The 25,807-nt window shown below is 44.1% G+C and overlaps 1 protein-coding gene across 2 annotated transcripts in view; it reads left to right on the top strand.

Annotated features, from left to right (window-relative positions):
- The window catches only part of Nid2 (nidogen 2), a 66,888-nt gene that overhangs the window by 14,013 nt on the left and 27,068 nt on the right, over window positions 1-25,807 (top strand). For both annotated transcript variants that reach the window (XM_048361927.1, XM_048361926.1), the window contains exons 4-8: window positions 2,887-3,590; window positions 14,564-14,713; window positions 15,057-15,302; window positions 16,268-16,468; window positions 17,144-17,374. In XM_048361927.1, coding sequence (XP_048217884.1) covers window positions 2,887-3,590; window positions 14,564-14,713; window positions 15,057-15,302; window positions 16,268-16,468; window positions 17,144-17,374 — 1,532 coding nt within the window. The remainder of the gene's footprint in view (window positions 1-2,886; window positions 3,591-14,563; window positions 14,714-15,056; window positions 15,303-16,267; window positions 16,469-17,143; window positions 17,375-25,807) is intronic.

Below are 25,807 nucleotides of genomic sequence, written 5' to 3'. Positions count from 1 at the left end.
CCTCTACTATGATAATATGAAATCTCCTCAGACTTAGAGGAGTTTCTTTTATCTTTTACTTTCCCTCATTTTGCTTGCTGAAGAACACCAACATGAATCTATTGAATATACCCAGTGTATCTGACATACTGCCCAAATGATGGCAGTTTTGCTTTCTCTGCCTCTCTTACTCTAAATTAACTACAGCAGCAGTTATAACATATACAAAGGGTCACAAAGACACCGATACACTACACACACGTGGGGGAAACAGGAGAGAGGAAGGGAAAAGAAAATCTCAAATTTTATTGAAAATGCTGATATTTAAATCCAGATTCTTTTTTTTTTGGCCAGTCCTGGGCCTTGGACTCAGGGCCTGAGCACTGTCCCTGGCTTCTTCCCGCTCAAGGCTAGCACTCTGCCACTTGAGCCACAGCGCCGCTTCTGGCCGTTTTCTGTATATGTGGTGCTGGGGAATCGAACCTAGGGCCTCGTGTATCCGAGGCAGGCACTCTTGCCGCTAGGCTATATCCCCAGCCCTAAATCCAGATTCTTACTCAAAGGAACAGAAGTCTGTTCTTAAACTACTTAATGAATTTTTTTTTTTTTTTTTTGGCCTGTCCTGGGGCTTGAACTCTGGGCCTGAGCACTGTCTTTAACCTCCTTTTGCTCAAGGCTAGCACTCTCCCACTTGAGCCACAGTACCACTTCTGGCTTTTTCTGTGATTAATTAGAATCTCACATACTTTCCTGCCCAGGCTGGCTTTGAACCCCAGTTCTCAAATCTCAGCCACTTCTGAGTAGCTAGGATTACAGGTGTGAGCCATTGGCGTCCACCTTATTTAATGAACTTTTTTCTTTTTTTGTGCCAGTCCTGGGGCTTGAACTCAAGGCCTGAGCACTGTCCCTGGCTTCTTTTTGCTCCAGGCTAGCACTCTACCACTTGAGCCACAGCGCCACTTCTGGCTTTTTCCACATATGTAGTGCTAAGGAATCGAACCCAGTGCTTCATGTTTATGAGGCAAGCACTCTTCTACTAGGCCATATTCCCAGCCCCCTTAAGGAACTTTTAAAGTTAGCTTATTAGTTATTTATTTTTATTCTTCATTGCTGACTTTTGAGGAAATTCCATAGAGTAGAATTTGGGCATAGTATTTTGTATAAACAACAGACTACAAACTGGTGTATTGAAGGTAGCAAGATTCTTGTTAGCTTAAGTTTTTCTGTTGTTTTAGAAATCTTATGTGTTGTAGGTAGTTCTCTTGAGAATGTATCATTGACTCTAAAATAATGGATTATTTGAATATTAGGAAGGCTGGGTGGAGTTCATGGTCTTTCTGGAAAAAATGAATGATTTGTTTTCCAAATTTTCCAGAAAGACTTCACACCTATGATCCCTTACACTTTGTTATGTTCTTATTTTTGTCTTTCACTTTGTTCTGCATTTCCTAGAAAGCTTATTTATATGTATTTTTGTTCAGATCTTGGGGATTGAATTCAGGCTCTGGGCGCAGTCCCTGAGCTTATTTTGCTCAAGATTGTACTTTACCACTTGAGCCACAGCTCCACTTTCAGCTTTTTGGTGGTTACTTGGAGATAAGAGTCTCATGTACTTTCTTTCCCAGGCTGGCTTTGAAGCACAGTCCTCAGATCCCAGCCTCCTGAGTAGCTAGGATTACAGGTGTGTGTCAAAAGCTTTGTAATCCTGGACATTTATATAGTTTTGATTTTTTTCTATATACTATTCTGAGACTTGTTAGTAGATTAATCTTTTTTTTGTCAGTTGTGGGGCTTGAGCTCTTTGCCAGGCACTGTCCCTGAGCTCTTCAGTTCAAGGCTAGTGCTTTACCACTTTAAGCCACAGTACCACTTCTGTTTTTCTGGTAGTTAATTGGAGATTACAGTCTTACAGACTTACCTGCCCAGGCTGGCTTTGAACTGTGAACCTCAGATCTCAGCCTCCTGAGTAGCTAGGATTACAGGTATGAGCCACCAGCACCCGGTAGTAGATAAATCTTATGAGTAACAGTGAAATACCCTTAGCTCTTTATCACATGACGATCAGGAAGATACTGACTGTATTGCTCAGTCTTTCTGACATAACATAGTATAGATGTTTAGATTATGGACTTCGGCATATACACTGAATTCAGGTCTTGATTTTGCTAATTACTAATTATGTGACCTTAAAAACATTAGTTCATTTTTCTAAGTCTAATTTTTCCTCAGTAAAATTGTGCACAAACATCACACGTATCTTGAGTACAGTGAAGAATGTCAAACTCTTGGCATAGAGGCTGGCAAGGGACCAAAGCATAAGGTAGTCCTTACCACTTAAGTGTTTGAGTGACATTATAAGCATAATTTTTTCTTGAGTGTTACAGAGTTTCAGACAAATAGAAGGAAGATAAAAGTTTACACAATTCTCTATTTATTTTCAAATAGCCTGCTATGCCTGTATATATGTAGGTATGTAGGCCTGAACTCAGGACCTCATGTTTTTCCTTAGCTTTTTGCTCAAGGGCACTTTACCAGTTGAGCCACATCTCTACTTCTGGCTTTTTGCTAATTAGCTGGAAATAAGAGTCTGTCAAGTTTTGTCAGTCTGGGCTGGCTTTGAAACAGGATCTTCAGATCTCAGCCTTTTGAGTTGCTAGGGTTACAAGTGTGAGCTTCTGGTGCCCAGCTCATTTATCCTAGATATAGACAAAACATTTTGATTTTAGAGCATATTTATAACATGATGGTTTGGCATTTGAAACTTAACATTAAAGAAAAGGTAGTTGATGTCAACTCCAGTGTAATCCTTTCAAAGTCTCTAGGTCTTAAAATAATTGGCTTAGTTTTGTAGAAAGGAGGGTGAAAAGCCATTTTTTGATACTATATACTGTTTCTTTTTCTATTCAGACTAAGCAACCTGGGGGTTCCTGGAGTGTGGGCATTTCATATTGGCAGCAGATTCCCTCTGAACAATGTGAGGCCGGCCACAGTCGGAGGAGACCTTTTCACAGCTCACTCTTCGGCTCCCCTGCAACACTCCTTTAGCCACGCTGCAGCCCTGGAAAGTGACTATTCTGAGGACAATTTGGATTATTATGATGAGAATGAGGAGGAAGTTGAATACCCCCTGGGTTTGCCAGAGGAGGCACCCAATGGCCACAGCAGAATTGATGTGTCCTTCCACAGGAAAGCTGATGCAGGTCCTTCTGGAGTTGATCAGGCTGCCCCCTTACCACACCCAACACCTAGCGAATGGCCAATCTACCCAGAAGCAGAACTGAGCACTCTAGATCCTCAGACCAAAGAGGGTGCATCTCTAGGGGAGGTAGAGACCCCAGATTTAAAAGGCCAAGCAGAACCTTTGGACCAGACAGGGACTAGAAGCCCAGTTCCACCAGAAGACAATAGAGAGTCACTGGCTCCCCCACCGCAAGGCCCACCACCCTACCCTGAGCACAATGAAGAGGCGGTGCCTTCAGAACCGGATGTTCCTGCAGCCCCTCCAGAAGGGGAAGTCATCCTTCCCAGTCACCCAGTGCCAGGCCACATTCCGCCCCTGAGTCGAGGGAGGTATGTGGTAGGAACAGAGGATATCAGCCCCAATGCTGAGGGTAAGTGTGTTCAACCACCAGGAGGCTGAGATTTCTTTACAGAATGTGAATCGTGTTTGAGTTGTGATTTTTCTCTCAAGTCCTGAGTAGGTGAAAAGTTGCACAAGAAGATTGGAACTGAGTTTTACTTCCCTGTGTTGCAGAAGAGTTTCCTTTGCCAGATAAATGTTGGCCAGCAGGATCTGCTTGGAACTCTTGGCCATTAATAATGTGCTTTCAGAAACACACACAAAAACACGGGCTTCATGAAGAGAGTGGGGTCAGAACTTGGCTGCTTGTGCCAGCTGTGCTCCCAAGCGCAATGAAGTATTTCAGTTTGAAAGTTCAGCAACGTTTTGAGCCTCCCTTTCACACATTTCAGGGCACCCCCTGCACATTTCAGGGCATAGAGAGTGGACTCAATATTTTCCCTCTGAGTAGTAAGTCTTGTGGGCTCAGATGATCAAGCCAGGTTTGTACTGTTGAGCAGATAAGCTGTGGGTTCCCCTTGGAGATGCACAGGGGGTATGTGGGCCGGGAGAGCCCATGGGGAGGTAGATGACACACACCTGTCCCTGCCCTCATTCTGGCTCTTGGCTGTGCAGCTGTGGATTCTCCTCCCTGGAGCTTTGGCCTCATCTCATGACTTGCTGGAGCTGGAGATTAGCAAACAGTGCTTCCCCAGCCCAGACTGGGAAACTGACCACAGACAGGTTCATTTTGGTTGTTCCCAGGCCTGCTCCTATGGCCTGCAGGGGGTGGGGGTGGGGTGGGGTGGGGAGATCAAAGGTGTAAAGTTATCTTTGGAATCTTCAGTTTGTTTCCACCTTTTTTGGGGGGGTGGGGGGGGAGGTATGTGCATTCCATCCCTGTTGTGACAGAAACATACTGACCTAGCAAACCAGGGCCTCTGGTTCTGCCATGGCCCTAATCACAGGATTTTGTTTGGAGACATACTTATTTCATGAGGGGAAATAGCAGCATTTTGTGACTAATGTGGCATTGTGTAATGACTACAGGGAAAGCTTTGGTGTCAGAGTTGACTTGGAATCCTGGCTGCTTGAAGCAAAGTCGGGCAGCTCCCAAGCCTCTTAAATCACACAGCTTTCCTTATCAGGGTTAAAGGAGATGATATATGGGAAGTGCTTAGTGTCTTTATTAATTGTCTCTAAAAAATGGTGCCTGCAATGACTCATTTTAGAAAACACTGAGATTGTGGTGGAGGACAGGTTAAGAAAAGACTTACTCTTGAGTTTTGCCATAATTTGTGTCTAAGGGGCTTTATCTTCGTAAAGCTGGAGATGTGGATGTTGTTGGAGGGCTTCAGAACCGTTACCTCCTCTCACAGGCTCTAGTGTTTTCAGTATGAGTTCTCTAAAGAGAGGCTAAGCTGGACACCAGTGGCTCACACCTGGCATTCTAGCAACTCAGGAGGCTGAGTTCTGAGGACCTAGGTTTGGGCAGGAAAGTGTGAGTCTCTTATCTCCTATTATCCACCAAAAAGCTAGAAGTGGAGCTATGCTGTGGCTCAAGTGGTAGAGTGCCAGCCTTGAGCAACAAATCTAAGGGACAGGGCCCAGGCCCCGAGTTAAGCTCCATTGCCAGCACAGAATCAACGGAAACAACGGAAACACTGGCATGTCACCAGGGGTGCTTCAGGAAAATATGTGTTCACCCTGGGAAGCAGATGGGGTGACAGAGACCCACCGAACACTAAGCCCAGAGTGACAGCATCTGCTTGGCCTTTGCTCCTAATGGAGTAGAAAGCACCTTCTATGTGGTTTGGGACAGGCATTGACTGGGGCGGGGGGGGGGGGGGTGACCTTTGTTTCCCTCAGCTCTGAGTGTTGATAACACTGACCTTAAAAACCACACCAATAAAATTTACCTTCTCTTCTCATCTTCTAATAGTCATCTTGCTAAACAAAGGGATGAAGTGGTAAAGGCCCAGAAAAATCTCTCTACTTTGAATCATTTTCTCCTTGGGGACTTCTTTAGACAATCCCCCCCCCCAAAAAAAAACAAACAAACACCAAACAACAACAACAAAAAACAGGCTGGGAATATGGCCTAGTGGCAAGAGTGCTTGCCTCGTATACATGAAGCCCTGAGTTCAATTCCCAAGCAGCACATATATAGAAAAACAAACAAACAGCCTCCCCCACAAAAAAACAACCCCTGGGCAATAGTGGCTCATGGTGCTGTGGAACCAAGACCTGAAGGACTATGAAGTTAGCTTAGGCAGAAATGTTCAAAGTTCATAAGACTCTATTTACAATTTATTAGCAAAAAGCAGCGCTGGAGGTGTGGCTCAAGTGGTAGAAAACCAGCTGAGCAAGTAAGCTGAAAGAGTTTGAGGCCTTGGTTCAAATTCCAGTATTGGCAAAACAATTCAAAAATGTAGAGTCTTTTCAGATAAGATTCGAATATGTATTTAAAATTTTTACTTAATCTGTTTTTTTTTTTAAATCAACTCCACTCTCCTTTACCTTTTTTGTTCAAGGCTGGCACTGTACCACTTGAGCCACATCTCTATCTACTTCTGGCCTTTTGTTGATAATTTGATGATAAAGAATTTTGTGGATTTGTCTGCCTGGGCTGGCTTTGAACTAGGACTTTCAGATCTCAGCCTCCTGCTAGCATTACAAGCATGAGCCATTGATGACTGACAATTTTCAAATATCTTATTTGTAGACATATGAGCATTCCATCTATGAAGTAGTTTGTTATCATGCTTAAATGTTAGCCAAGCACCTGATGTACTTTTTCTTTTTTTGGTGCTGGGGATCGAACCCAGGACGTTGCACTTGTTAGGCAAGCACTTTGCCACTGAGCTACCTCCCAGCCCCTGACGTACTTTTTCTGAACCAGGCACCCAGCTGCCTGTGTTGTGAGTTGGGGGGGGGGTAGCAGGAGAGACAGCAGGTGGAAGGTGTCTACAGATTTATTGGGTGGCTTAGAGATCCTGCTGGCTCTCCAATAGGAATTTGGCTTTAGTTACATTATCTTAGTCCTCAGCGTTGCCTCTGGTAAATGTTCTTCCCTTCTGCTCATATGCAAATAGAAGGCTGGGAAAGTGGAGTGACTGGGAAAGTGGAGTGACTTGTAACTAGTGAGAGCAGCCAAGACTGCAGCAAGGCCAGGACAGACAGGCAAGGCTGTCAGGTCCCCCAGCGACAGGGAGCATCTGTATATGTGTAGGGAAAGTAGGGAAAGCCTTGGGGGGAAGAGTGGGGTGCTAAGCCAGGCCTTGGGGTACAATGTGAGGTAAGGCAGTGTAAAAAGTGTGCATACATTGTGGACAGCAATATGACAGGATCCAGAGGTGGAGCTGGGAAGGGAGAGAGAAGGGAGAAGAGAGAAGTGGAGGAAATAGGGGGTGACAGAGAGTCTCAGCTGTCTGGGACCTGGGGCTTCCTGTGTTGGGAACAGCAGAGGTCTTACATGTTCTGGAGCCTGCTGAAACACTGAAGCTTAATATTAGCTATATGGTGAATTTGAAAGGGGTGGGGGTGTACCTGACCTGGCCTTCACAAAGGTCATGGGTTCAAATCCTATTGTTGGGGTTGTGGGTGGACTGCTCTTTGTGTTTGGAAGGCTGGCATGCTGGGATTGGGGTGTGTGAGCAGGGATTTCGGGGACTTTGAGTCCCTCTCTACTTTGCTGTGGGATTGTGCCCTCACTGTCTGTCTTGGGAGAACCGCTAGGGAGCTCTATGTCCAGTCTGGCCAGCCCTCCAGGCTTAAGAGCCATATTCTTCTGGTCATTCCAGGCTGCTGGAACTCTGCCAATGGCGGCTTCATACCCATGAAGACCAATTACAAGAGGAGATACCTTGGTAGGACTCCTTCTCCAGCACAGGAGTCTTTTAGTGTCAGGACAGCTGATAGAAACTGCTAGTCCTGATTGCTTTGCTACCAGCATCACTAATGTTCCACAGACATCTATCAAAATTAAACAACTGGCAAAACAACTGGCTAGGTGCAGTGGCTCACATTTCGAATCCCAGCTACTGGGAAGTCCATATTGAGAGGATCAAAGTTCCAGGCCAGCCTGGGTAAAAAAAACAAGACTCCTCAATCAACAAGATGGGGTGGGGTAGGGGTGGGTAGGCATTGGCATTCACCTGTGATTTCAGCTACCCAGGAGACAAGTACATGGGTAGGTTGTGGTCTGAGTAAGACCTTACCTGAAAACTAAACTAAAAAGCAAAAGAAAGACCAAGGGTGTGGCCCAAGTGGTCGAATACCCAGGGTTCTGAGTTGAAAAACCTTAGAACTGCCAAAAACAAGAACAAACCAAGTGTGAGGAAAAAGATGTCACTGTCTTTCATTGTAAAGTGAGGTATGGGTGTTCTATTCTTTAAGTCATTTCTATTTAGTATGTCATTCTGGGAGCTTGACAGGAGTTGTTTAAAGTAAAAGTCACTCCTGCTGCCCTGGGCAGCCTGCATGAAGTCCTCTGTCCTCCTGGGCCAAGAAGCTTGATCCATGCCTTTTCTGTGGTTCAGCCAGGAAGACAGGCAGGCAGGCCAAGGCACATGCTTCAGTGTTTCTAGAAAAATGAAGGTCGAAGGCGGGGTCAGAACAAGTGCAGGGGCGAATTTTCCATTTTGTTAAAAACTCCCAACTAGGACAAATCTCGAGTCCTTTGGCAGTGCCTCTGCCTTTCCTCTGACCACCCTCACCCCATGTGTCTTTCTATTAAAGGATATGGAAAAAGTGAGATTCAAAAAAATCATGTTAGGATTCCTTTAGCAATGATCAAGCCTTGGCTGACAAGTCTGTGACAAATTGAGCTCATTTAAACCTGGCAGTTCTGCCTGACCAGTGTGTGCCCCAAGATCCTGACAGACTCAGCTCTGGGCCACTTTGACTGTAGTGGCAGATGCTCTCTAGCAAAGCATGGGGCCCAGAGCGGCTGGCAGCGTCCTGTCATGTAAGGAAAGTCGCGAGAAGAGGCCCTGAAATAAGAATGCCTTTCTCAAAGTGAGCTCTCATCTACCTCACTTAACTCACCCATGAAAACACTGATTTTCCAGCTGGGCATGATAGTGCAAGCCTGTAATCTCAGCTATTCAGGAAGGCATAGATAGATTGGATAATCATAACTTGGTCTAGGTCTGGGCAAGGATTGCAAGACCCTATCTGAAATATAAGTAAAAGCAAGAAGGACTCACAGTATGCTTCAAGTGGTAGAAAATGTACCTAGCAAGCATATATTTATTCTTCCCCTTCCCTCAGTGAAAACCCCAATATGGCCATGTCAACAACAAAATATAAATCTACAATGTGCCCCTCCCCCCGCCTTTTTTTTTTTGCTGCTGGTCCTGGGTCCTGCACTCAGGGCCTGGACCAATGTCTTTGAGCTTCTGCTCAAGGCTAGTGCTCTACCACTTGAACCACAGTTCTACTTCTGCCTTTTTTTTTTTTTTTTGGTGGTTAATTGGAGATAAGAATCTCACACTTTCCTGCCCAGGCTGGCTTTGAACCATAATTTTCAGATCTCAGCCTCCTGAGTATCCCTAAAGGTTTACAGGCACAAGCCCACTCACTTTTTGAGCCAAGTCCCAGGGTGACTGTGAGGCCCATTGGATTTGAGTAGAACAGTGTGGTGGAGAGAGGGTAGGCTTGAGAGGAGATTGTTTAATATCCTATAGTCTCCGTTTTCACATCTGCAAAGTGAGAAAACATTGCGCTTGCCCGAATAAGAAGGAAGGTGTGAAAACGCAGACAGAAGTTGGTGGAAAGAGAGGCACCAGTGGCCACCACTTGAGCCACGGTTGTACTTCTGGATTTTTGGTGGTTAATGGGAGGTAAACATCTCATGAACTTTTCGGCCCGGGTTGGCTTTGAACCATGGTCCTCAGATCTGAGCTTCCTGAATAGCTAAGATTACAGGTGTGAGCCACTGGGGCCTGGCTGCTTCACACAGCTCTTAAAACACATCTGCCATACTTGTTATTATTGACTGACTTGCTCTGCCCAGTAGAATGCAATCTTCAGAACAGCAACTCTTTTTTTTTTTTTTTTTTGCCAGTTCTGGGCCTTGAACTTAGGGCCTAAGCACTGTCCCTGGCCTCTTTTTGCTCAAGGCTAGCACTCTGCCACTTGAGCCACAGCGCCACTTCTGGCCATTTTCTATATATGTGGTGCTAAGGAATCGAACCCAGGGCTTCGTGTATACGAGGCGAGCACTCTTGCCACTAGGCCATATTCCCAGCCCAAGAACAGCAACTCTTGTCTCTCTGGGATCCCAGCTCTTACCTCAATTTCAAGATATTTACACAGTTGTTGAATGAAAGAAAATTGTAAGAGGCTTTTTACATTTACCTTTGCCATTTGACATATGAGGTGACCAACTCTAGTTGTGCACCTGATTGTGAAGGTGGGTGTGGAAGATTCATTTTTCAGGAAAGTGAACCTATTGTGACAATCCCATGTCTGAAAGGCAAGTTGTGTGCTTGATTTAATAAACTCCAGATTGAAAATGAACATTTCCATAAAAAAATGTCAGAGAGCCAGGTGCTGGTGGCTCATGCCTGTAACCCTAGCTAGTCAGGAGGCTGAGGATTACGGTTCAAAGCCAGCCTGGACAGGAAAGTTGGTGAAACTCTTCTCTCCAATTAACCATCGGAAAACTGGGGAGCTTTGGCTCAAAGTGGTATTATGCTAGCCTTGAGCACAAAAACTCAGGAAGAGCACCCAGGCTCTGAGTTCAAGCCCCATGACCCAAGGGGGAAAAATTATCAGACACGATCCTTAGGTTAGCTTTATCCCTATAAAAGCAGCAACCACACCTAGTTTTACAGTTAAATTAGCCTGACCCTGGGTCTATAGTTTATCTTCCATCTTCCATCCCCCTTCTCCCTGTTTGGTAAGCCAGACTTCAGTGGGAACTAGGCCAAAGAACAAGTCTTCACAAAGTTCAAGGGACTATAGCACAAATCTATCATTTCCTTATTTTTGTAGACAGAACACTATGCCAGTTAGCTTTACTTTTGCCTGAATTTTTGGAAAATGACTACATTAGACCTGAATCCGTCTGTCTTTTTGCCTTGGTGCTCAGAGGTGTGGGAACAAAAATTTGTTTCTGGCAATGTAGGTATGAGGAAGAGGTGTCATACTAATGATGTGGGTTTCTTTTGCTGTTTGTGGTGTGCAAACTCCATACACAGAGACCCTTAGACTTGCAGTTCTTGTACTAGACAACACCTGCTTGGTGTTGTAGCTCAGCTGCAGACAATGCCTGCCAGTGTTGTAGGAAACATGAAGTTTACAAAGACCAGTATCTTGGTTAGAGGCTGTTGCTCTGTGTGTCTGTCTAGGTAGCTCTGAGCCTAGATGTTTTTATGCCTTGGGCTTTGGTCTGATTGGTTGCCCCTATTATAAAACTAAGCAGTTTTTGAAGGTGACTTTTTATTGGTCAGAGTCCTACAACATTGTGATTGGTTAATTCCTAATCAGGTCCTTTGTACAAATCTTTTTCTAGGGTCATAGAAAAGATGTCAAAACTGGAAGGAGTTAGGGAGGGGCAAAGGCAAGATGTTTTGAAATAGTATTTCTTTTGCCTCTGGTTTTGGCTCACTTGGCCAACATGCCATTTTGGAATTCTTGGGTCTATGTTTTCACTGATCTTAGCGGTGAGAGGGCTGACACTTTGATGGAGCCAGACGTTTTAAAAACATACAACACTCAAGCAGAGCTGTAGTCTTAGCATATGGGACCTTACACACATACGAAAACTCCTGTAGCACACTGTTCAAGATTCTTCAGTAACTGCAGGTCACACATACTTGTGACTTTCTTAGCTGAAGAAACCTGAGACGTTGACATACCCAATTCACATTCATTTCTTATTACTCAACGTGGTTTATGGAGGGCTAGGGCTATAGCTCAGTGGCAAAGTATGTACTTCGCATGTATGAGGCCTTGGTTCCTTCCCCAGGACCAAACATTATATTAAGTAAATAAAAACAAAACACCTGTGTCCTAAACCAGTGATAGTTTTCTTTACAGAAACCTCTGCTATACAGAACCTCTACTATTTCATCACAATCCATTCTGTTTGTTTTTCTTTCTTCATTGAGTTTTGTCATTTTTTCCATTTCAGAACAATTTGAATTCTACCTGACACTTTCCTGTTTAAGAAGTTGTGTCTAATTTCCTATTTGTTATCCAAGCTGGAGTTTCCCAGCCAAGTCACTGAGGCTGTAGAACAACTCTTGACAAGGCACTGACTTCATTCTTCCTGTGCTCCCGTCAGGTTTTTCACCCGAGGCAGGCTTCTCTGCTCCACCTGGCACTCTTCGGCTGGTTGCTGCTCTCCAAAAGTGTGCTACCCCACTCTTACCCATGCTCTTCTCACATGTTGGGCTTTCCATGGATAATCTCTGCTCTCTTCTCTTATTAGCCTCATTTGTAAATTCCGAGTCCCATCTGGCTTGCAAGAGCCAGTGCTAATTAACGACTAATACCTACCTGATCATCTCCTTAAGCTAGTGTTCCTGTGACCTGAACTTGGATCCCACTGGGCATAGGGAAGATTAGTGGTTAAGAACCTGGGTTGAGGGGATGGGAATATGGCTTAGTGGTAGAGTACTTGCCTCGTATACATGAAGCCCTGGGTTCGATTCCCCAGCACCACATATATAAAAAACGGCCAGAAGTGGCGCTGTGGCTCAGGTAGTAGAGTGCTACCGTTGAGCAAAAAGAAGCCAGGGACAGTGCGTTCAAGCTCCAGGATTGGCAAAAAGAAAAAAAAGATTCTAGGTTGAGATCCACCATTGTCAAGCACTGCCTAGAGGACTTCAGTTGAGTCACTTTGATACTTTACTCTTTCCTCAGTTCCCTTTCTCCCTCCTTCCTTCCTTCTTTGCTTGCTTCTTTGCTTAATTGTGTGTGTGTGTGTGTGCACACGCGTGCGCACCAGTACTGGAGCTTGAACCTAGGGCCTGGGTGCTGCCCCTTAGCTGTTTCATTCAAAGCAGCAGCTCTACTACTTGAGCCACAGCTCCATTTCTGGCTTTGTGGTGGTTAACTGGAGATAAATCTCACAGACTTTCCTGCTTGGACTGGTTTCAAACTGTACTTTTCAGCCTCCTGAGTAGCTAGGATTACAGGCATGAGCCACTGGTAGCCTGGCTGAGGAGTTTATTTTATCCGCAAACAACAGAGATTAAAAACTGTTCCTGCTACCTTGTATAAAATGAAAAGAGTTCAACTTGCCTTTTGAGGAAAGAATATTTTGTATATATTAAGCATTACTTTCATGTTAATTTTGTTACATGTAACATTTTCTTGAGGATAGAAGTTTGTGCTCATTTTAATTGGGGATTCAAGTCTACAATTACAGTTACATATGTGGTCCTATACTTTCCCCATCGGTTTCCTTTCTGTCTGGAATATGTTGATCTTTTGATGTCATCCTTCCCGTCCTGATTTCTCATTTTGGACTCAGACCTGGAATGCAGCTGTCACCTAGATTTTCCTGGTATGGTATCTTTGGTCACAGGACCACTAGTGTCCACCAGAATTCCCTGTCATTTCTGCTCTATCGTTATTGTGATGCTGCACTCTGCAGGTTGCCTCCTGGCCTCCTGCTAGGCATGCTTGAACTTGACATTTTCCTCCGTGTCTTGGAGGCCTGGTGCCCACCGTGAATCCTTCCACACCCCATCATCTTGGACATTGCCTTTATAGACAATGGACTTTGCTCTTATTTTATTTTTTCTTGTAGCACAAGTAACACTTTTTGAATTTTTAAATGAGCCGAGTAAGTGGGGGATAGGAGCAACAGAGCCTGGACTTGAAGCTTATCCTAGTTGACTATGGCTTTCTAAAAAGTCTGTGACTGTCACTCAAGATCTTTCTCTTGCATAGAAATCATGATTGTGCTGGTCCTGCAAGGGTCAGAGCATTTTTACTGCTTGACTCTCTTTCTCTCTCCTCTAGCCCTTCCTTCTTTTTATTTATTTTTTTTAAATTGGTCGTGGGGCCTGAACTCTGGGCCTGGGCATTGTCCCTGAGCTCTTCAGCTCAAGGATTGTGCTCTACCATTTGAGCCACAGAGCCACTTCCGATTTTCTGGTGGTTAATAACAGTCTCATGGACTTTTCTGCCCAGGCTGGCTTTGAACCATGATCCTCAGATTTTAGCCTCCTAAGTAGTTAGGATTACAGGCATGAGCCACCAGCACCCTGTGCAGCAATTCCTTCTTCTCTGTCACCACCTCTTCCTCGTCCTCATCCTTTTTCTTCTCTTCCCCTTCCATCTCCTCCTTCTCTTCTTGTTCTTGTACCAGGCTTGAACTCAGGATCTAGGCACTGTCCCTTAGCTTGTTTATTTGAGGCTGGCACGTTACCACTTGAGTCACAGCTCTGCTTCCAGCTTTTTGGTAGCTAATTGGAAATGAGAGTCTCATGGACTTTCCTGGGCTGACTTTGAGCCATGATCCTCAGACCTTAGCCTCCCGTGTAGCTAGGATATTATCAGGCGTGAGCCAGTAGTACCTGACAGGTGTACATACACTTTTCAAGGCCCTTCTTTCTCAGAAAATAAAAGCTGTAGCCATAGCCTATTAGCATAAAATCCAGAGTTACTTAAGAGAATGGGTGGACATATACCTCAATTATTAGTGTCCTTCCTTTTTCTTCTGCTAGCAGCTCATTACTGGTAGGGTGAACCATGCAGAATTGGCTGGTATCTGGCCATTTTTGACCCACAAAAAGGCAAATGCCTACAGTTCCCCTCAGTGTGTATTAACTGGCTTGCCTCATTGTGCCATCCTCAGACCCCAGGGGTACAGCAAGGTCATCACTTACCAGCATGTCAGTGAGACCCACAAGGCCACAGAAAGCCTCACTTAAATAAATTCCCCTCTCCTAAGCCTCCAAACCCTCTTGGTTTATTAGCATCCCAGCAGGCTTTGTGGCTGAGATGCCATCTCCATGTGAAGCTCGGCAGCTTCTAATGGCCATTGGTTTTGTTTTTCAGTCTTCACCTACAATGCTGGACACCAGGAGACCTGTGAAAGTAGCCATGACCAGTGCTCCCGGCATGCCTTTTGCACCGACTATGCCACCGGCTTTTGCTGCCATTGCCAGTCTAGGTTCTACGGAAATGGGAAACACTGTTTGCCAGAAGGTGACCGATGGGCTGGGGGGGTGGGTGGGTGCTCTCTCTGTCTTCTGTTTGTCTGTCTGTAGTGTGAGCTTGGCTCTGTGGACCTTACTTCTGTGCCTGAATCTAGTGTTAGCAACACGTTTGGGCTTACTTGGATCAGAAGTTTCTCCCCGTCCTCCAAGCTCCTTAGACCCCCAAAGGGAAGGGAGAGAAAGGTGAGGGAGAAGAAGATCAGCTGGGGCATCATTAAAATGATTTGTGTAAGAGTGGGATTGGGGAGCTGTGACAGGAATTATTTTGTGTGGGCACCTACCCCATGGGCCTTGGCCAGGGCTAAGGCTTGACTGGGTTTTCTGTCTCTCAGGGACACCTCACCGGGTCAATGGGAAGGTGAGTGGTCACCTCCACGTGGGCCCCACGCCTGTGCACTTCACCGATGTGGACCTGCATGCTTACATCGTGGGTAATGATGGCAGAGCCTACACGGCCATCAGCCACATCCCACAGCCAGCGGCCCAAGCCCTTCTCCCCCTCACACCCATCGGAGGCCTGTTTGGTTGGCTCTTTGCTTTGGAAAAACCAGGCTCTGAAAATGGCTTCAGCCTCACTGGTGAGTAAGGACCCCAAGGAGATGGAGTTGCTTCTTGGGGTAAAGGAGGATCTGCCTGTTGTATCCTAAAGGTGTATAGAGTTCTGTACACGGTTCATTGGGACTGGTTTGGACCCAGACAAGTGATTCTTTCAAAGACTACAATCAATTCTAACGGTTCTGCCAGCTGAGCAATAGGGTGACTTAGGTATTCTTGCCCAAATTTGTTGGTGTGTATTTGTCACCTTTTAAGTCATACAGGCAAATAGTAAGATACGCTAGTGCACACAAGCCACCTGGATGGCTTGGGAGGTATAAATTCTGATTCAGTAGGGGTTTGTGGTGGGGTTTTGATTCTGCTTTTCTAATAGCTTTCAGATGATGCTGAAGTTGCTAATTGAGGACCCTTCCTTCCTTTTTTCCTTCCCCTCTTCCTTTCTTCCTTCATTCCTTATTTCCTTCCTTCCTTCTTTCCTTTCTTTCCTTCCTTCCCTCCCTTCTTTTCTTCTTCTCTTCCTTCTTTCCTTCCTTCCCTCCCTCCCTCCCTCCCTCCCTCCCTCCCTCCCTCCCTCCCTTCCTTCCTTCCTTCCTTCCTTCCTTCCACTGGTTTATATTTGCTAATTCTGGCAACCTTGGAAAGCAGTCCAAGATGTTCCCAAGAATGTAGTTCTTACTGAATACAAGCTCTTTAAGAGTGTGAAGTAAGGAAGGAAGAAATGAGCCTCTCATGGGAAATGTCGGGGATTTAGGGAATCCACAGCTGATAGGACTTAGTGTGGATATTAGCTAATCTTCTCAGGCACCAGCTCCAACAGCAGTGGAATCTGGGAGAAGAAAGTACAGATTGAAAAGCACTTACTTTGTTTTGCAGTTCTGGGGATCCAACTCAGCCTTCAGTGTCCTAGCAAACATTCTGCTCAGCCAGTACTGGTAATCACGTAAACAGGGCCTCTTTTTACCTTTGTCTAAATTTTTGTCCTCTACAGGTGCCACCTTTACTCATGACATGGAAGTTATTTTCTACCCAGGAGGGGAGAGGCTTCATATCACTCAAACTGCTGAAGGACTTGACCCAGAGAACTACCTGAGCATGAGGACCAATATCCAAGGCCAGGTGCCCTACATCCCAGCAAATTTCACAGCCCACGTGGCTCCCTACAAAGAGCTTTACCATTACTCAGATTCAGGTACGTGTAACCAGTTTCCACATCTCTAAAATAAGGACTGTACCTGCCTCACATGGAATATTCTAGAACAGTCTATATGGCATATTTTATTGTGAAATAATAGATGGTATGTGTGAGCAGAGGGTTGGTTCCTTCCTGTACACAGAATGTGTCCTTTCAAAAACTAATAATATAAAATTTATGTAATCATTTAAAAATTATGTAATCATTTAAAAATTGTGGGGGAAGGTAGGAATGATATAATACAGTTCCTGACTATGCTGTTTACCCTCTAGGGTAAGAAATACTGATTATTAGAATTTGTCCTGTAACCTTGTTCCACCTGATGATTTCAGCCTGCTTTAAAAAGTCTTAGGAGCCAAGCAAATGTTATGAAGCAAATGTGAGATTTGGAGTTGGTAGATAAGAATTTACCGGTCGAACTTACCATTTAAAATGTGCAGGAAAGCCTATGACTCATACCTGTAATCATAGCTACTCAGAAGGCTGAGATCTGAGGATCACAATTTGAAGTCAGCCTAAAAAAAAGCTAAGGGACAGCGTCCAGGCCCTGAGGTCAAGCCCCAGTACCAGAACAACACCACCAACAATAAACAACTGTAGAAAAACCCGCCCCACATGAAAATCAAATTAATGTTTTAAAATATTTACCAATTTGCCTGTAAAATGTTACAGCTGTGACCTCCACTAGTTCCAGAGACTACTCTCTCACTTTGGGTGACAGCAGCCAAACATGGTCATACCGCATCCACCAGAATGTCACTTATCAGGTGTGCAGACATGCCCCTAGACACCGGGCTGTGCCTGCCACCCAGCAGCTGACAGTGGACCGGATCTTTGCCTTGTACAATGAAGATGAAGGCGTGCTTAGATTTGCTGTGGCCAATCAGATTGGCCCTGTTGAAGGTAAGATACCTTACTTCTGTTGTTGGGCAAAACTTAACATTCTTTTTAGGAAGCATCAGAGCAATACAGAGGCTAGTAAGAGTTAGTGAGTGCCGGAGTATTAGGTACTGCATATAAGGTTGAGCAAAACAGAGGAAAAGAAAGAGAACTCTTAGAAGAGTGTCCCTACCAAAGGTCTGGACACAGCATAGCAATTGAAGCTGCATGGAGCAACAACTAGAGGTGTGTCCACAGCTCTGAGCAAGGTTGGACCAAGCGAGGAGGGAGAGAGGTACTGACTAGCCTTGTTACAGTTACGAAAAGTGCAGTCTAGTTTGGAGGTGCAGGGAAAGTGTCCCCCCAGAAATGACTTTTTAACTAAAGCTTCAAGAATGGAGCTCTCAGTAGGCTGAGCTGGAACAAAAAGCTGGTGCCTGGAAAAGTAAAATCAGATTCCATGTTTGGAGACTGCACTTTACTGGATGCTTTGCCTGTACTTGCTACCTCTATGTAGTCAATATTAGAAGTTGGAGCTAGTTTTTGTGTATAGTAAGTAAATAAAAACATAAAATAGAGGTGTCTAAATTGGGAAGAAAGTAAGTAGATAAAAACACAAAATAGAAGGTGTCTAAACTGGGAAGGAAGAAGTAAAGTTGTCTACTCTCAGATGACATCTTTTGTGCAGAAAATCCAAGAGAAATTTTTTTTTTTTTTTTTTTTTTTGGCCAGTCCTGGGCCTTGGACTCAGGGCCTGAGCACTGTCCCTGGCTTCCTTTTTGCTCAAGGCTAGCACTCTGCCACTTGAGCCACAGCGCCGCTTCTGGCCGTTTTCTGTATATGTGGTGCTGGGGAATTGAACCTAGGGCCTCGTGTATCCGAGGCAGGCACTCTTGCCACTAGGCTATATCCCCAGCCCAAGAGAAATTTTTTACTAAAAATCTATTAGAATAAATTCAGTAATGTTGCAGCTCAATATATAAAAGTTATATTTATAATTAACAGTGAGCAAGTGAAAATGAAATTCAGAACTTTAATTTTAAAAGAGTTAAAAATACACGGGAATAATTATTTTATTTTGTTTTATTTTTAGGTTCTAGTCCTGGGGGTTGAACTCAGGGCCTGGATATTTCTGAGCTTATTTCTCAGGCTAGTGCTCTATCACTTGAGCTATAGCTCCACTTCCATCTTTTTCTGGCTAATTGGAGATGAGAATCTCCTGGACTTTCCTGGCCAAGCTGGCTTTGACCCACAGTCCTCAGATCTCAATATCCTGAGTAGCTAGGATTACAGGTGTAAGCCACAGGTGCCTGGCTGTGAATAAAAATTTTTAGCAGAAGTATAATGCATGTCTATAGAAACAACTTTTTTTTTTTTTTTTTACCTGTAATCCCAGCTATGTGGAGGTGGAGGTAGGAGGAAATGTTGAGTACTTGTGGTTCATGCTTGTAATCCTAGCTATTCAGGAGGTTGAGATCTGAGGATGGTGATTCGAAGCTAGCCATGGCACGAAAGTCGATGAGACTCCACTTCAATTAACGAGCAGAAAGCTAAAAGTGGAGCTGTGCGAGGCTGGGGATATAGCCTAGTGGCAAGAGTGCCTGCCTCGGATACACGAGGCCCTAGGTTCGATTCCCCAGCACCACATATGCAGAAAATGGCCAGAAGTGGCGCTGTGGCTCAAGTGGCAGAGTGCTAGCCTTGAGCGGGAAGAAGCCAGGGACAGTGCTCAGGCCCTGAGTCCAAGGCCCAGGACTGGCCAAAAAAAAAAAAAAAAAGTGGAGCTGTGAGACAAGTAATAGAACAGTATTAGCCTTGAGCACAAATGCCCAAGGACAGTGCCCAGGTTCTTCAGTTCAAGTCCCAGGACTTGCACCAAAGAAAAAAAAAAAGCTAAGTGTAAAATAACTCAAATAGAGTTTGGATATGTGGCTTAAACACTGCCACCCCCTCCCCCAACGAACAACCCCTTGCCCCCCCCAAAAGAAAAAAAAAAGAACATCTTTGGAAAAAGAATGGAATGCTTTCCAGATTAATTAGAAGACATAGTATTGTTAATATGGTAGTGCTTCCCAAATTATTCTCTTGAGATAAGCTAGGCCTCATCAGAATATCAGCTGGGTTCTTTGCAGAACCCAGAATAGTCAAAATAATCTCAAAATCAGGCAATCAGAGTACTCAGACTTCTCCACTATGAAGCTAATAATTGGGACAGAGTGCTCCAGGCATGGGTAGATGACATGATGTCAGTGGACAGGAGAATCAGAAGGAAATGCTCCCATTTGTAGTCAGTTGCTTTTTTTTTTTTTTGGACAAAGGTGTCAAAGTAATTCATTGAGGAAATAAGCTATTTTTAGCAGGCAGTGCTGAGACAACTGATCATATGCATGCAAAAGATTGATCAGGAATCCCACCTCACAGCATATACAAAAACAGATTCAAACAAGTCTCCAGCCAACTGCAAAAAACAGTTAAAAGAACCAAAGGAGTACATTTTTTGTCATTGTGAATTTGGCAATGGTTTTTTTAGGACACTAAAAGTACCAGAGAGGAAAGGAAAAGATAATTGGGTGTCATTAAAGTTCAAAGAAAAGAACTTGAGCTTCCAAGGGAAATTGCAGCAAAATGAAAATGCAGTCCATGGAATGTGAGAAAATATTTTAAATTATATTTAATCAGAGACTTGCAGAAAATAAGACATTCTGTTATGACTCAATAATAAAAAAGACAAATCTAATTATAAACTGGACCGACAAAGGAGCCAAAAGCATTTACTGGAGAAAAGACAACAATCAATGGGCAACACATTGAACAAACTTCTCAAGAAGAAACACAAATGGCTAAAGAATACATGAAAGATTGTTCCTTAGCCATAAAGGAAATGAAAATCAAAACTATATTAAGATTCCATCTTACCCTGGTCAGGTTGGCAGTCATCAAAAAGAATAAACAAGTGCTGGTGACAATGCAGGGGATAAGGAACTTATAAATTGCTGGTGAAAATGTAAACTAGGACAACTGTCCAAATCAGTGTGGCGGTTTCTCAAAACATTAAAATAGGCCTTGAACTCAGGACCTTGTGCTCTTACTTGCCTTTTTTGCTCCGGTCTAATACCCTACCACTTGTGCCACACCCTTACTTCTGGCTTTCTGCTGGTTAATTGGAGATAAAAGTCTTGGATGGACATTGAACCATGATCCTCAGATCTCAGTCTCTAGAGCTACTAGGATTACAGGCATGAGACACTGGGGCTGAGCCTATTTTTCTTTGTTGTTTTTTTTTTTTTTTAATTTTCCTTTCCTTCCTTCCTTCCTTCCTTCCTTCCTTCCTTCCTTCCTTCCTTCCTTCCTTCCTTCCTTCCTTCCTTCCTTCCTTCCTTCCTTCCTTCCTCTCTTTTCCTTCCTTCTCCCCTGCCTCCCTCCCTCCCTCCCCTCTCTTTCTTTCTCCTTTTCTTTCTCTCTCTCCTTCCCTCCCTCCTTCCCTCCCTTCTCCTCTCCCCCTCCCTCCCTCCCTCCCTCCCTCCCTCCTTCCCTCCCTCCCTCCCTCCCTTCCTTCCTTCCTTCCTTCCTTCCTTCCTTCCTTCCTTCCTTCCTTCCTTCCTTCCTTCCTTCCTTCCTTCCTTCCTTCCTTCCTTCTTTCCCTCCTTCCGTTGCCAGGCCTGGGCACTGTCCCTGAGCTTCTCAAGGCTAGCACTCTTCCACTTGAACCACAGCGCCACTTCTGGCCTTTTCAGTTTATGTGGTACTGAGGAATTAAACCCAGGGCTTCATGCATGCTAGGCAAGCACCCTACCAATAAGCCAAATTCCCAGCCTGAGCCTGTTTTTCTTAATAACATGCCAAATGGGAATAGCAGTGACTCAGCAAACTAGCATTTACCAATTTGCTGATTTGTCTTTTAAATTTTAGAGTAACCCTTTCCACCCAAGTCAAATAAGAATAATTAATAAGTAGCAAAGGATGGTGTACAGCTCTGTTCTTAGTACTTTATGTGCGTACGTATGTTCCATAACTTAAGCCATGCCCCACTCCCAGCAACCTCTTCTTGGTCAGGAACTGTCATTTTTTTCCCCACTTTACAGATGGGAAAGTGATAAAGTGATGAAATAATTGGAGGTAACAGGCCTTAGTTGGGGAGGGAGCTAGGACTCCCACCCTGACCAGAATGCAGAGCCCATACTCTGCTCTGTTGGCCTCATAAGAGCCTTGTTATTTAGACCCAGTTTGAAAAGAGGCAATGTGTGTGTTTCTAAACCCTTTGTGTCAGCCACACCTCATCTGCTCAGAGCAATACTGTTCCTTCTACCTGAATAGGAGAAAAAAAATGGGAAAAACTCAGACCAGAAAAATGGCACCAAACATAAAACCTTTCTTCCCCCTTCTCCATGCACAGCAATGTCTTAGGTCTTTCAGTGCAGCTGGAGTTCGCATCTGGCTGGAAAGCATGGGTAACAACACAGCTGCCACACTGAGTGGGGCCATTGTGGATGTATGATTGCAGAACCTGCAGCCCTGACTGTCCTTTCTACCCTATCCAGTCCCTCTCTGCCTTACAGTTGTTTGAATGTCAAGTGTCGCTTTGTGATGTCACAGGCCAGGACCTGGGGCTGCTGCTTGTCCTTCCTCTCCAGGGTCCTTTCTGTGAGCAAAGGAGCTGGGGCAGAGCACTGTAGTGATGGTGCATGGAATGTCCCTTTAAAGAAACTCTTCCCCTCTGGATTAAAGGAGTAAATTAGTTCCAGGTCCTGTCACAGTCAAGCAGTTGTGTGAGCGGGTGAGGGTAACTCTGAAATGGCTCAAGAATAGTACTGCTGTGTTTATTGACTGTGGCAGGAGAAAAGCCAACAAGCTGTGGTGGAGAATGGTGAAATGGTTTTAGAAAGATGATTAGATTATTAGAAGCCACATTCCTTGAATTGGGACGGCCCTGAGCTCTGAAGAGCTCCAAGTTTGGTTTAGTTCTGCTATTACTGAATGTGTATATGCATATATGTATGTATGTATGTCTATATATGTGTGTGTATATATGTTTGTATGTGTGTCCCAACTGTGAGGCTTGAACTCGTCTCCTCTTTCTCACTTGGCTTTTTTACCCAAGGATGGTGCTCTACCACTTGAGCCACACTCCAGCTCAACATTTTGCTGGTTAATTGGAGATAAGTGTGTCTTGGGATTTTTCTGCCTCGTTTCAAACTGCAACCTCTGATGTCAGTTTCCAGAGTAGCTAGGCTTGCAGGCCTGAACCATTAGCACCAGTGCATGACATGAAATTCTTAAGTTTTAAATGAAAAAAATTCTTACTTTTCTGGCTGGGGATATGGCCTAGTGGCAAGAGTGCTTGCCTTGTATACATGAGGCCCTGGGTTCAATTCCCCAGCACCACATATGCAGAAAATGGCCAGAAGTGGCGCTGTGGCTCAAGTGGCAGAGTGCTAGCCTTGAGCAAAAAGAAGCCAGGAACAATGATCAGGCCCTGAGTCCAAGGCCCAGGACTGCCCCCCCTCCCCCCCCCCAAAATTCTTACTTTTCTAATAAGGGACTGTATTTTCATTTTGCACTGGTAGGTGATATAACTGGACTGATGAGTGAATTACATTTAAAATCTGTGTCAAATACTTCCAGACATTTTCTCTGCAATTTTAAGTGCAGTGGTGCTTGCTGAATTTGAAAGTCACTTTTGGGCTGCTTTTACATTTTTTTCTTTTTCTTTTTATGCCTGGCAGGGTGGTAAGCTCTGAATGTCTGTGGGAATTCACTAATCTTTGCTGGAATGTACTGGAGTGAAATTTTTGATCCTGTAAATTTCTGAATAAGAAAAATTAAGCAATAGTATTTATAAATTAAAACATTTTGAAGATGACTTTCCCCTCTGGCAAGGTATGCCAGGCATTTCTGTACAGAACCTTCTCCTACAATGGAGAAAGATCTAGGAGAGTCAGGTTTCCTGTCTTTAACATGGGGCCCCTAGGGGGAGGACACGACCCTGTTGTTTTCAGCCTGAAAAACACAGGCCAATGACTGACTTGGGTAATTCAATAACCACAATTCAAGTGCTGGTCTTCCTTTCTGCCAAGAGGTCCGCAGGATGAACTTCTAAGGATGGCTGCATGATTTGGGAAGCTAGACTTCTGTGGACCAAAGTTGGGTTTGAAAAAGTGTTGGGCTACTTGCTGGTGTTTTGTCCTGGCAAAAAATTCTGTTATTCCAGCCAATGTCTTTGAGGTGAACTGAGGACAAACCCATATCCCTTCTTTTCAGTCACTAACAGGGGTATTGATAGCTGTAGAAATATCCAGTGGTGTTTAAGAGTAGGTGGGTGGAGTTTTTCAGAAAGTGAGGGTCTATCAGTGAATCCATCCCAACTCACGACATTATAATAGAGGAATTGGAGGAATTGTATCCTGGGCAGTGGGGGAGGTGCAGGCACCTGGAAGACTGTGAGGAAGCACATGGCAGCAAGCATTCGGGGGTGGGGGAGGCTAGGAGCCACTTGGGGCAAATTTTAGCCACATGAGTTAAGGGGATGGGGAGAGATGGATCAAAAGGAAGTAGAGCACTGGAACGTGGTACTAAGTGATTATGGCATGTGGTCCTACCAAAATGTGTCCACAGATGCCATGATGCTGATTCCAGGAGAGACATGGGGAGAGGGAGTCAGAGATGCAGATGCTGAGCTGCCTGTCACATCAGGAATTCAGGCACAGAAGCATAAGGAAGAAAATCTTAAGTTATCATGACCTAAATGGAGCCCTTGTGGTAGCAGAGATGACTGGAGGTATAGAGCTGACTAAAGTGGCAGCCAAAGTTGGAGCTCTTAAAGTCTTTGGAGCCTAAGATTGGAATTCTAAGGACCGAGACAGAATTGAAGCTGAAGTGGGATAAAGGGTGGTTCAAGCGAGGAACATAATCACTGGGGGCTGTGGCGGACTCATCGCATGTGCTAGATGTTTTGTTGTAAAGGTGAGGTACAGAGGGGTTACAGTTACATAAGTTGGGTAATGGGCACATTTTTTGTTGAACAGTGTTTCCCCTCCCTCATTTTCTACCAGTTTTCCCCCCTTTCAGTTTTTTCACCTCTCCCCCACAAGGTGTATACTTCATTTATGACATAGTATCTATGTCTGCTGAATTAGTTTGCCCTTTGTTCCATCATTTCTGTGCTTCTCCTTAACCCTCCTCAAATCAGATAAGCTTACATACAAGACAAGATACAGAAATCAAAAACAGTGACAAAGGGGAAAAAACAAAACAAAAAGGAACTGCAAACAGTACAATAAACAAAGCCTCTTGTTTCCATTTCTTGGAGTTCATTTCGATAAGCATCATTTTATATGGTCATATATATATGCACTTAGCTATTGAGCCTTTGTGATCCTCTCCTTTGTTCTCATTTGTGAATGTTTAGAGTCCTGTTTAGTTTATCATGTCCAAGTATAACTTCTTGTCTTTGTATTTGTCATTGTGTTTACTTGTATATTTATAGGTACATTCTAGTTATTACAAATGGAGTCCATGCAACCTGTGTTTTTTTGGGGGGGGGGTTGGCTGGCTTTGTTTAATACAATATAATATTTTCCATTTCCTTATGAATAGGGCAATGCTATTCTTTCTGATGGAAGCATAGAATTCCATTGTGTGTATATATATACCACATTTTCTTCATTCATCCACTGAGGGACATCTGGGTTGATTCCATATCTTAGCTATGTTAACAATACTTCAATGAACATGGTTGTGCTGGTGTCTTTAGTGTGGCCTTGCTTTTGTGGTCAATTGGATAAATGCCCAGAAATGGGATTGCTGGGTCATAGGGAAGCTCTATGTTTAGTTTTCTGAGGAACCTCCACACTGCTTTCCAAAGTGGTTGAAGAAGTTTACAGTCTCACCAACACTGTACTAGCATTCTCTTTTGACCACGTCTCCACCAGCATCTGTTGTTTTTAGTTTTCTTGATAAATGGCTGTTCTAACTAGGGTGAGGTAGAATCTCAATGTTGTCTTGATTTGCATTTCTTTTATGGCCAGAAATGTTGAATATCTCTTCATGTGTCTATTGGCCATTCTTGCTTCTTCTGAGAATTCTCTTTTTAAGTCTTTAGCCCATTTACTAATTGGATTGTTTCTTTAGGATTTGTCTTTGAGATGCTTAATTTTTGGAGCTCTAAGTATATTATAGATGAGACCCTTGTCTGATACATACCTAGTAAAGATCTCCCATTCTGTGGGCTTTCTGTTTATCTCCCTAGCTATCTTCTTTGCCATGTAGAAATGCTTCATTTTGATGCAATTCCATTTATCCAGTGCTTTGATTTGTTGTGATTCTGGATCTTTACCTAGGAAGTTTTGACCCATGCCAAAGAGCCCTAGTGTTTCCCCAATCCCTTCCTGTATTATTTTCAGGGTATATGGTCTTACATTGAGGTCTTTGATCCATTTGGAAAAGATTTTGGTGCAGGGT

Source organism: Perognathus longimembris, chromosome 14, assembly GCF_023159225.1.
Source record: "Perognathus longimembris pacificus isolate PPM17 chromosome 14, ASM2315922v1, whole genome shotgun sequence".
Classification (NCBI taxonomy): domain Eukaryota; kingdom Metazoa; phylum Chordata; class Mammalia; order Rodentia; family Heteromyidae; genus Perognathus; species Perognathus longimembris.
Note: the sequence above shows the minus strand (reverse complement) of the source record. Positions and strands in the feature narration are given on the sequence as shown.